The sequence below is a fragment of the Clarias gariepinus genome, chromosome 11, assembly GCF_024256425.1.
Source record: "Clarias gariepinus isolate MV-2021 ecotype Netherlands chromosome 11, CGAR_prim_01v2, whole genome shotgun sequence".
NCBI lineage: Eukaryota > Metazoa > Chordata > Actinopteri > Siluriformes > Clariidae > Clarias > Clarias gariepinus.
Window position 1 is genome coordinate 24,190,151 of NC_071110.1, and position 13,167 is coordinate 24,203,317.

General features: G+C 37.8%; 1 protein-coding gene across 2 annotated transcripts in view; it reads right to left on the bottom strand.

Moving 5' to 3' along the window:
- The window catches only part of sik2b (salt-inducible kinase 2b), a 61,716-nt gene that overhangs the window by 26,552 nt on the left and 21,997 nt on the right, over positions 1-13,167 (bottom strand). For both annotated transcript variants that reach the window (XM_053507271.1, XM_053507270.1), the window contains exons 4-5: positions 8,531-8,692; positions 459-583 (exon numbers count right to left, since the gene is read on the bottom strand). In XM_053507271.1, the coding sequence (XP_053363246.1) occupies positions 459-583; positions 8,531-8,692 (287 nt within the window). The remainder of the gene's footprint in view (positions 1-458; positions 584-8,530; positions 8,693-13,167) is intronic.

Sequence of the window (13,167 nt, forward strand, 5' to 3'; positions counted from 1 at the left end):
AAGAAAACAAATGTTCTAAGGAATGAGCTGCATTTATTTAACCATTAAACCTTTTAAAGGTTTAAAATTGTAACAAATTTTCATCATATTTTGTAATATCGAAGCACGATATTTATAGAATCATATAATATACTGACCAGGAGTGGATGTGGGCGGAGCTACAGTACAAATTATATGCACCATTGATTGCACAAAAACAATAATAACTACTGTTTAATTATGTGTTCCACTACAAAAGGACAACACGTTCACTGTAGCTAATCCTTTTTTGCCTGCGTCTTCAAACTCAAAAGTGGTGTTTAATCTACGTGCTTGATCTTTTTCAAACCTTTTTTGATCTTTTTCACTGTATAGGAACTAACTGACATGAAATCTCCTAGCATGATCTCATCACTGGAGCATTTCCTGCTGAATCGTTAAGGAGGGGAGGGGGGCTTTCGAAGTCACAAAAGGCTTACCCAGATGTCCAGCTGTGGTCCTTCATATTGTTGTCCTTCAAACACTTCAGGGGCGGCGTATGGTGGACTGCCGCACCATGTGGCCAAGGGCTTTCCAGCTTGAAAGAAGTTTGCGAAGCCGAAATCTGCAGTAATGAGAGAGAGAGAGAGAGAGAGAGAGAGATGTGAGTGTAGGGATGGATGATATACATGACAGATTGCTCTGTTTTGGATGAGGGGGTGGCCTGGTGGAAAGGAGATGAGTGAGAAGTTTGACATCATTCTCTCCAGCAGTGGCACACAAATCAGATGGGGATTAGAAGCCTGACTCACAGGAAACACACACACACACTGACTGACAGCAGAAAGAATTGTAGCGCTGTTTGCGTGTGTGAATCAGGTCAGGAGAAGGTGGGAGAGATGATTACCGCGAGACACATGCTCGTTAACAATTGCTCCCCTGTGCGAGACGGTGTCTCTTTGTTTTTCGTGTGCTGTAAAAATGAACCTAGAGAAGATCCTGCTTTTATACTGAGCTTTCAGAGCATAATGAATAATCTCTAATGTCATTACAGTTCTCTTGCTTCCACAATCCGAGCATGGGACCATCATATGATTGAGTGTAAACCTTCATCAACATGATCATTAACATCCTGTAGTAAGAATGCAAATTAAGTGCATTAAGCAGTTAATTTTAAGCGGTTAACTTCTGGGGGGAAAAAACTAAACAAATAAACCAAGCTGTATTTCACAAGCTCTAACCTTTTATACAACATTGACTGACAACATGCTATAATTCCACGAAACAGAAGCCGCCCTGATTACATAAAGACTGCTTTATCCCGTGATAGCTGGCGTGCATGTGCTACAGCACACTCAGCTGGTATATCAGCATCTCACATCTTGATAACAGTTAGCCTGCAAAACAAGCCTGAATGTTCCATGTGCACGAAGACTGGAAAGCCAGTACAGTAAAGTTACAGGAAAGCAGCCAGGTTTTTTTTTTTTTTTTTTTTACAGTCAGACACGCTGGGCAAAGTGCTTACAGATTAGATAGAGCGTCTGTTCATGGAAGAACAATGGGGCAAGGTCGCCAAATATGGCATGCAAACAGAGCAAAGGCTAATCAAATTCCCTGCCCCTCCACAAAGTAAAATTCCCATAGTGTCACCGCAGGACACTGGAACAACCCGAAACTGTGGCACAATAACAAAACACAACAAAAAAAAACAGACCAGGGTTCAAATGTACAATTATAATGTTTAAGCTTAATTAAACCCAAACACTGGGTTGGTGAATCAAACCTGAAACGGCCCCAAGCCCGATCCCACCAATCATAAGAGAATGCCTCATTGTACAACACTTTCAAACCTTAACCTCAATAGAAAAAACATACGCTTGAAATGATTATCATTTTTTTCTTTACATGAAATATGTCTGTCTCAGATTTAAAAATAAATAAAACAAACAAATAAAAACAAAACCTTGTTTTACCAGGTGTTTAGAAGCATAAAGGGTTTTACACTGTGTGGTTAGTGGAGGCAGTACACAACACCATAGTGTGTGCTGTTCATGGGAAGCATTCCAAACATCATTATCCGTAGTGAAGATCCAGTCACAGTCTGACTGAGCTCAACCGGAATAATTCAAACACAAACAAGGAAAAAGTCACTACCAGAAAAGCAGATAATAGAGGAAGAAGGCACCGGGCTGGTTTATCACAAACGCAGGTGGAGTGTGTTGCAGCGCGGTGAACACTGATTTCATGTCGTTTTGTTTTGAGAAGTGGACTGACGAGTCATATTGATTTGAGAAGGGGGAATTCATGACAAGTTAAAACATCGACATGTTATCATCCTAATCTTCCTCATGTGCATCGGTAGAGCTTGTAGAATTACCACAGAGAGAATTCTGATAAATTTCCCAGAACCAAAAATAAAACCTGGAAGCCCCTTTTACTCAAAACTCATTTTAGTAACAATAACAGTCTGAGGATGAGACAGATACTGGACAATCTGATCATTCTGATCCATAATTTTCTCACACGTTTCACACACGTTTTCATAATTTCCTTCTGATTCTATAAAGCTGCTTTACGACAATGACCATTGTTATAAGCGCTATATTAATAAAAATGAATTGAACTGAATTGAAGAGATGCAGTGATTGGAAAAAGTTGCAAAAGTTGACAAAACATTTGAACTCTCGTATTTCATTAGACCACCTTTAGCTTCGATTATGACATGCAAGTCAAGTGCTGGCCTATCAATATGTGAAAATGATTTCCCATGCTTCCAGAACCACTCTTTTACAGTTTGAGTTCTAGAATATGCATGTGCCATCAGAGAAGAAAAACTCCAAAGATATGATGACCTGAATGACCTGGTTGTTAACTTGACATCATTTAATTGCCACATAATAACCACCAGTTTAGACCTGAGCAACTGAAGCAGCTCCAAATCATACCTTACTCGGCATGAGGCACGATGGGTGAAACACCCTTCACTCTGGAATAGGATCAATCTGAACTCATCAGACCACATGACTCATTTTTGACATTGCTCAAAAGTCCCATATTTGTGCTCTTTAGCAAACTAAAAGCCATTTTTCAAAATAGCTTTACTACTAATAAGTGATTTTGTCTATGTCTATACAGCTGTTTAGTCCCAATCCTGTGAGATGTTGCTTTCTGTGAATGCTGTTACGTCCACTATTAAACACAGCTGTGATTCGTACTGTCGAGCACACATTTCACCACACGTTTAAGTGATCTCCCTTCACAATGTTGGAAGCTCCATTTCTTCCACAGTTTCAGAATGCAATGGGCAGTTCTTAACCTGATTCAAAATCTCCTTAGTTGTTTTCTTTGCTTAATGCATGTCTATTAATTAAGAGAAAAAAAAGTCAATACATTTTTTTATTTGTCACGTACACAACCATACCCAGTATGATATGCAGTGACCAAAAAAGGAAAGATAGGATAGAATAGGATTGAAAAATCTCACTACAACAAAAGAAAAATCGCTTAAAAAAAAAAAATTAACCTAAAGATAGAATTTCCAATTAAAAACAAATATATATTTTTAATAAAATTAAAAATTTTAATTAACAGATATATAAAATTAACCAAAAAATATAATTAAAATGGAAATGTATAAATTACACAGAATGTACTAAGAAATATTTTTTAAATCTATATATATATATATATGGAAGTATACCAGTGCCAAAATTCCCTGAAGCAAAATAGAATATTAAATTACATGAACTGAAAAAAAAATTGTTGCAATAAAAAAAGTATGAATTTTTCTGCATTGTAATTTGAATTGAAAAAAAATCCTTACAGCATTTACAACGCTTGAAATTTTTAGCACTGCAATTTATTGTGGTTGTATATTTCAAATGAAAAAAATTAATTCAAGCATTAAAAATAAAAAAATATTTGAATTTGCAAAAAAATATATAAGTTACCAAATTGCTTTTTTAACCTCACAAATTCAGCTCGAGAAAATTCAGTTATTAAAATTTAGGTAAAAAAAAAGAAAGAAAAAAAAGTCAGGTCTTCACATCCGGGATATCACAGAAATAGCAATGAATTGCCGATTGTGCGATCTGATCCACAGGGTACTTTAAAGTGTATCCTTCCTGTTCCCTGTACAGTCTACTTCTCAGGAACTACTTACCGGAGCACTCCAAACCATGAGGCTGGGTTGCCGGTGGCACAATAAACGGTGTTACGCACTAAAATTCCCCCCCCCCTACCGTAATCGCTATAATCAAAGCAAAGCCAGCGCTCTTTCATTTAAGTGCGAGAGCGATGGGTTTCCTTCCGCTGTGCTCGGTAATGTACGGTCACATTCAGTAACAAGATGGGATGGTTAAGCTATTTAGCTTTGGGACATTTTGACACTGTTATACTTCCATATATAAAACTATAAAAGGGGAAAGATATCGTGTGAGGGTACGAGGGTGTAACATGAAGTCTGGAATAAAATGATGTAACAGCAGCAATGTTATTATCCATGTTCCTAAAGTCCTTAAATCATTACGAATTATAAAGACCTTTCTGAAATTACATTTTTTCTGGCCAGGAGATTTTAACTGTCCAATTATGAAGCAATACTGTACATTTCCTAATGGTTTTGTGGTGTTTAAACAGAAACTGAAGTACTTCCATGTCTACACGTGTGATGGTTTGGAAATTTATTTTTGTGACAAAGACTAACCTGGTATTTCAGAGGATGGGCTTAATTTACAAGTGTCTTCGCTGTAAGAATTCATGAAAGCCTCACGAATTTACTGGTGTTTACTGCTTCCCTTGACAACTGCCCTTAGGTCATGAGGAAATAGCTTTTCTGTTATTTTCATCTCCATTCTTTTTCACGGTGATCGCAGATACGCAGCATGGAAAGTAGTTTGAAACGTCGAAACCATTTCTATTAAATCTCGCCCATCGTTGCACAGACATATTCAGTGCTCTGTAATGATTTACTAATCCATGCTCTCTTGTTTCTCCTGCAGCAGAGTTTCTGTGTCAAACAAGATTTATACAGATTGAATTCGTTCTGCGATAAATATTGAACATGGGCGTGCTGCCTGTTTAGTTACCCTATCTAGATGTCTGCGATGGAATTTGTGACATATCTGTTAAACTGCAAACAGAACCAGCTCTTTGGCTTCACTCTGCTCCATGCAGGACGCCTGATTTATAAAGGTAGATTCAATCATAGCAGGTCAAAAGATGAATGGCATGTCAGTGCTGCAATTTTATCTCAATTCCTGTGAGTAATGGAAAAAGAGACTGAGGCCAGGAGACGAAAATGATGGAGGGATTAATACGAAAGGGAGGCGAGAGATACGAAAGGGAGGTGGAGGAAGAAGAAGAAGAAAAAAAAAAACATCTGAGGTGTGTGTGATGCGGGGATGGTGAAGACTCCTGAGAAGAGCTGACCCACTTTAAGAGATGAATGCCGAGCGGTAGAGATTGACGTCAATGCTGCCCCGGCTGACATTGCAGAGGTGAGTCCCTTGGCGCTCCGTACTGCAATCACTCATTCTTAACCAGCCCTTTGACTGCAGCTCTTATTAAAGCAGGAGCAGATAACAGCTAGCTTGGTTGGTGCGTTAACAAAAGCTTGTACAGAGGTCAGCAAGCTCTTTCATAACGGAACCCTTCTGTGGACCCAAATGTGCACTGGGTTCACAACAGCTCTCAGAGTATGAGCACAACAGCCTTGCGCAAGCCTCTAAGGATTCAGTCATGACATGATTTTCTGCTGTTACACAACCGTCCAATGTCCATGACGTGTCCTCCGGTCCTACATGTTTGCTTAAGAAGATGACCAAACCTGTAATTGATCCAGGGAGAACAGATGAGGCCAACTCTTCACAATTTGATGGGATGCGACTTGAACTCTTCCTGAGCTCCACATATAGATGTTTTTTGCTCTTTTACACTGCAGATGAAAGGCTACCATAATGCTCTGACCTTTCTCTGAGAGCATGCACATCTAGGTGGCATCAAACAGAGGGCCAAACAAAGACAGGACCTTTGAGAACGTCTGACAAAATCATAACTGTTCTGTACTAATCTTAGCTTCAGACTCTTTTCTCATACACCCATAATAATATTATAATTATTATTAATAATAATAATAATAATAATTATTATTATTCATATTATTATTATTATTATTATTATTATTATTATTCATATTATTATAAATTATTTAACTGCCCACAACCTTCAAAATCTTTGCAATCTTTGAAAAGGTTGCAATCTTATTGAATATTCATTTTTACATAAAAAGAACTGTGCCAATGCCTTGAGCAACTTATCATCTGTTCTGCCTAAATGTAGATAAATACATTTAATGATATTCAAATGAGTTTAATTTAATTATATATTCAATTAAACAATCAAAAACAGATGTTTTGCTATATGCTATGCAACAACCACAGCAGCAACCTCATTTCCTCTCTCATCTGTTCCAACCAATGAGCATTCAGCATCACCAGTATACTAATGACCGGCCTGATCATCATTTTTATATTTTTTAATCATTCATAGGTCAGTATGGTTTAACAATCAATTCCTTTAAAACGGCTCAGGTACAAATATGAGAGCCAAACAGTCTTTCATAAAGCCTGGAGAGCTATTCTTTAAGACTACATTATAAAAAATAATACAAAAAAGGCTGAGAGGCAAAATATGATGTCCTTTAGAAATGGACTAGACTTGCAAGTCAGTTGTGTAAGAATAAATAATGGCCTGCATATGTCTGTAGGAAAAATCATGAACTGCTTATTATCTCCTAGTTATTAAACTGAATTACTGTAATGTGCTCGGGAAGGTCAAAATAAGTTCTGTTTGTGAGCATGTAAAGGTGTAGTTTTGTTCTATCGTGGATGAATCTTTCTCTCTCGCTCTCTATCTATCCATCACGAACACTTGGCTGGATAGTTCATGTAGCCGTCATCCTAAGAACAGATCCCAAGCCGGATTCCTGGCTGCCTTTAATACCTTGTAGCCCAGAGTAAATACTGTTTGTAGATGGCTGTGTGTATCTGTCTGGTCAGCACAGGATGTGCCCGTTACAGCCTGTTGACTTCATTACCTCCAGACTATCAGATCCATTTCTTGGAGCTCCACTTCCTAATCAAAGCACACCTACTCATCAGGCTGAACCTGAGTCAGATCAAATCAAGCCCCCCTTTCCTCATCTTGCAGGGATCTATCTCACTAGTATCATTTTACTTGCGTCTACCTCTTGTTAAAGTCACTTCCAGGAACCAGACGCGTCTGGCCTGTGTATGTTTAAGTGCCCCCCTCATGTCATTATCTCCTTCCACACATATCATTTTGCATCATCCGTATTAATAACAGCAGCATGTGTTTAGTGTAAGCAGTGTTCCTGAAGGAACCCGAGGCACCGGGCCAGGAAGGACTTGAGATCTGCTGAAGTCACTGGATACACAGCCGAGGATGAAGTCAGTGGCACAATTATAATCAGGGAAGGGTTTGGTTTAAAGCGCCCACTCGTATACATCATAGGTGAAGCAGGATGACATGATCATTACTGAGGAAAACTGTATGCAAGGATGTGGAACTAATATCAGAAAATTACTCTTACACTGTCAAGAAGTTACACAAAACATTTCAGATCAACTTTCTTAACAGTTTTATGATTAAGGCATAAACATTAATTTGTTAGGATTGACTTTAGTCCTTTTCTTGACCCCGGTTTAGGAAGAAGGTCTTGGTGATTAGTCTAATAATGCAAATCCCTATTAATGAGCTGGTTCTAATATGTTCCTGTTTCTATAGTAATTTATAGCTAATTTATAGGGTCTAATTGTGGATGCACTGCATAACCCTACCACTACCTTGCTAAATATAGGATACCATTTAAAAAAAAGGGTCCTTTAGACTATGGAGCAATGGAAAAAGGTCATGCGGTCCAGATTGACCCTAGGGGTAGTGGTTATGGCATTGGACTACGGTTTGGAAGGTCCCAGGTTCAAATCCCACAACCACCAAGTTACCACTGTTGAGCCCTTGAGCAAGATGTACAATGGGATAATGTAAGCTCTGGATGAGAGGGTCTGCCAAATGCCTAAATGTAAATGTATGGAGCAATGGATGCATGAGTGTAAGCATGGAAGTGTACGGTATGAAGCAATGCATCCATCATGCGTAATGCCCACTGTACAAGTCTCCAGGGGCAGTGTTACATGAGTTAAGGTCATGTCTAGGCATAACAATGGAAAAAATGAAGTCAGTTGATGACTTACAGCTGATAGTCAAAGTATTGGTGTGTTAAATTTTCTTTACATTTACACTTTTTTTTAAAAGCTTTGAAACAGTTAAAAGCAAGGCAGACTGCTGTTATGGCAAAGTGCTGTGCTGGAAAGAAAAAAACCCTCTTCAAAGGTCATAGTAATTCTAATACTTATTGTTCTCTATGTATGCACCATTAGTTCAATCAAAAGAAATTAAGAACTACACCTGGTTTATTTAAAGGATTGGAACTAGTATAACTAATAAAATAAATCTGTGCATGTCAAGTAAAACAAAGATGGTCGTGTTTTACCTGCAATCTTGATGTTCATGTGTCCATCCAGCAGCAGGTTCTCAGCTTTCAGGTCACGGTGTACGACGTTGCGGTTGTGGCAATATTCCACTGCAGACAGAATCTGCCAGAACTTGCGACGAGCTTCTGGCTCACTCAGCCGCCCATGTTTAGCCAGATAGTCTGTAAGATAAAAGTTAGCAATCAATCAGTCATCTCCCAAAGTATAAGAACAGCAAGGCCAATTCTTCTGTTTTTACTATTTAAAAAAAAAAAAAAAAAAAAAAAGAAGAAATTTGGGTTTAAGATCAAAACATGAATATAAAAGATTTCATTTCCTGATATTTTCTTCTAGCTGTATTGAACCTGGAAAATGGAACTTCTTGTCTGAACCGACTCATTTTTCAAGTTATTATTTGACTAACAGATGTTTCTTGTTGCCCAGGTATGCCCTATTATATATAATGGTCGTCTGATTTTGGCTGGAGCTCTGGAAAGACTGCATTTATTCTTTAAAAAAAATGATAAGCCAACATGAATACCAGGAAGCTGTGTTTGCGAGAAGCAAAGCTCTTCTATAGCCGAGGATAGACAGGAAATCCATCAGAGCCATTGTCTAAAACATACCAGCTCATCAGTCAAGCACATTAATGGCCTGGGCGCACATGGCTGCTTCTGGGATGGGCTCGATAATCTTTATTGATGATGTAATTCATGATGGTAGCAGCAGAATGAACTCAGAGGTCTATAGAAATTTATTGCCGGGCAAGTTATTGCCAAGAGAAATGGATTCACTCTAACTGGGAGGAACTTCTTCATGCCGCAAGACAATGACCCTAAACACAGTTATTAAACAGACAAAGTCAACCACCACACCTTAACCCAACTGAACCTGAACACCCCCTCTGAAAGAGGACACTAAAAGGAGAAAACCACAAAACTAACAACAAAAAGAAACTGCAGAATAAGCCCCAAAAAGGGTAATAATGACAACGTGAAAGAAGTTTATTTAAAATCTTTGCAAATTAATAATAATAAAAAAAGAAAAAAACATATCTACATCACAGCCTTTGCCATGACACTCAAAATTAAGCTCGGGTAATAAAGCTCAAATTTGGAATTACCAGAGCAGGTCGCCAGGCAAAAATTAACGTTCGGCTAAGAAGGACCTTAGTAAACCAAAAACATGATGGTCACCCTAAAAGAACTCCAGCGTTTCTCCATGGAGAGAGGAGAACCTTCCAGAAGAACAACCTTCTCTGCCGCACTCTACCAATCAGGCCTGTATGGCAGATTGACCAGACAGAAGCCACTCCTCTCAGTAAAACGGACATAACACCCGTCTGGAGTTTGCCAAAAGGCACTCAAAGAACTTTCAGACCATGAGAAACCCTAACCATTGTTAAGGCAGCTTTGGCAACAATTACAGCCTCAAGTCTTTGAGTATGACGCTACGAGATCGTTGTTCTTCTGGATGGTTCAAAAATGTCAGGTCTTGTGGTCTGTTCCCAGTATTAATCTATAAAAGTAGTCGAAGAAAAGACAGCTAGTAAACTGGTGAGAGGATAATCGGGCCCAAGGCTCACTGATGCACGTGGGAGTAAGGTCTAGCCTGTTTGGTCTAAAGAAAAGGTGCAGCTGGCTATGATAGACAGGTTTCAGAACAGACCATGCATCTGTGTTGCTGCAGACCGGTCAGAGTGCCCATGCTGAAACGGCAAAAGCGCCTACAATAAACACATGAGCATCAGTACTAGAGCATGGATCAATGCAAGAAGGTCGTCTGGCCTAAGGAACCACGTTTTATTTTGAATAAATGTGAACACCTGGATGATTTTGTGTTGCTTACCTGGAGAAAAAAAAAATGGAGCCAGGACGAACTACATGTTAAAAAGGCAAGTTGGCAAAGGCAGTGTGATGCTCTGGGGAATGTTTTGCTGGGGTCCTGGCATTCATGTGAATGTTACTTTGACTTTGATACATACAACCTACCTTAAAATTGTTGCAGACTAAGCACATCCCTTCATGGCAACAGTATTCCCTAAAGGCAGTGGGCTCCTTCAGCAGGATAATGGTTCAGCAATGGTTTTAGAAGCGTGACAAAGAATTCAAGGTGTTGACCTGACCTTAAAATTCACATCTCAATATCTAGGGTGACCCATATACCTCAAAATATTATGCAGGTGGTTTTAATGTAATGGCTGTTCACAATGCATCTGATCAATAATAAAATTCAAACTAATGATATGTTGAGCTAAAACATATTTAAATATTCAGCAAATACTAACTATTTTTCTTCCACTTTACTGTACACTAGTGAATTGTTAGAAGTCCAAATTTTATTAAACCAGTACCAAAATCAAGAACTACTGACCCAAAAATTCCCCAAAGGATCAAAGATCCATCTCCACGTCTCATAATGGGAATTGTATTTTATGTATTGTTTTTATTCCCTTTTTACTGCCAAATTTACAGATGGTGTGCATGGCCGAAATAGTCTTACCCCGGTCTCAGCTAACCAGAACATGCATAATAAAACTCAAATAATATCTGGGGGAAATGCTCTTAGGGGGAGCTTCTGTCCTGCAAAATTTCCAAGCAGCATATATGAATATGACATTTAACAACTCAAGATTTAGCTGAAGTGTGCAATTCAAAACCCGAGCTCTTATTTCCCTTTGGGCTCTTAGTTCCCTGCGTGGGGGAGCCGCGCACTAATGGGCCCAGTTTCTGGCAATTTTCTGTGCATATAAAACTTTTCTGTTGTGGCTTTAATTGTGTTTAATTGTATTTTAACTGCTTGTCTTCTTGTTTGTTTTTTTTCTTTCATATCCATTCCATGATTTCTGCTCTTTTATGTTAAAAAATCTTCAATTCATATGGTAATAGTGAATGTATAAGAATGGGAGAAAAATTGTTAGTTGTAAAAATTGTTTTAATGACAACGTAAATTTTTTCTTCAATCGGGTTAAGCGGAAAATTTACTACTGTGTATTTTTTCACATGTTTTAAAACAAATTCTGAAGCACTGTATATAACGTTTTTTTTTTTTGTTATTCAATAAAATTAAAGACAAATCAGAGAGGAAAGCTTAAACTACAAACAAAGATGTGTGAATTTTTGGTCATTATTATTTGAATTTAAAAAAATATTTGTTTTGAATATTTGTCACTGTATTGCAAGGTCTTGCAAAAAACTTTTAAATTTCTAGACAAGCGGTTACAGAAGAAAAACAATCCTCATCACTAACATAGATCTTACTTAAAATAACCTAAAAATGACAAACGTTTTACACCTGCACCGACATTTGCTCTTAATAATTAGGAGATATTCATTGTACAACTGTGCTGTTAACCGTTCCGTCAAAGCCTGTTGGACACTTTATGGATCATCGCCCTGTACGCTCTCCATATTTGACCTCTAAAGTGGTATAGACGATGAGGGAGTGAAGGAGGGAGTCATTTTTCTCCTGTTACTTCTCCTACTCCACCCCATCCAGGGTGTAAGTCTCCTGAGATAGGCTCCAGGCCCCCATGACCCTGTATACAGGATAAAGCAGTACAGACGAGGACATTACATTCCTTTTTTAATTTAATTTAAAAATAAATAAACAAAAACAATACGTCATTCAAAAAAACTATGTAAATACGTGATTTTAGAACTGGTCTAGCGGTGACTTTGAGTATACTTTCTTAGGGGGAAAATGAATAAATAAATAAATGAAAATCCCACATCCTTTTTGTATTTTTTCCTCTTTCTATGCCTTTAGGGAAATAAAGGGAAAAAATACATAGAAGGAAAAAAAAAGTCAATTTACTGCAAGATCTCACCAAACCCTGAGCAACTCGTACACTCCCAGGACCTTTAAACTGAACTTAAAAAAACATGATTAAACTTAATCCTTCATCCTCTAGGTTTCTAACCAATAATAGAAAAGACTTATGTCTTCTAACCAATCACAACGAGGAAGGCGGGATTTCTTAATCTCACACAAGCTTGCTAACCTACACTGAGTAATCATTTAGCAAACCTTCTTTTTTTTTATTCTTTCAAGAAACATAATCTATATAAATGAAATAAAGGGTTTGTCTGTATATTTGTCAGAACTCTTTTCCCTTCCTCAATGATACCTTTACATTTCATCCATTAGACATCATACATCTGTCTGTATGTCTGTCCAGTCAGATTGTGTCCACAGATCTTTTGACTGTGTAAAGCTGCTTTGCGGCAATGAAAATTGCTAAAAGCGCTATACAAATAAAATTGAATTGAATTGAATTGTGTCACAGCATCATGCAAAACTGGACAAAAATCAAATGAAACTTTAAATTAAAATGTTGAAGTGAGGTTATGAGTAGTTATGCCGGTAATATGCCAGATTACAAACCGCATGTTTTAACAGCGTACTGCACGTGTGTCAAATAGTGGGCGCGTCTTAAATCACCTGCGGGACAGAATTTAATGAGATTGTGTGTGCAAGTACAGTACTTGGATATATTTGCCTGAAGTTTAACCTGCACCATAAGTGAAATCAAAATGTTGAATAAAACTTTTGTTTTAATAAAAGTTTTGAACTTTAACCCTTTTAAATATTCCTACAAACTCTTTTACCAGCAAATTTCTTTATAATACATAAATGTAATTTAGACTGAGATCTA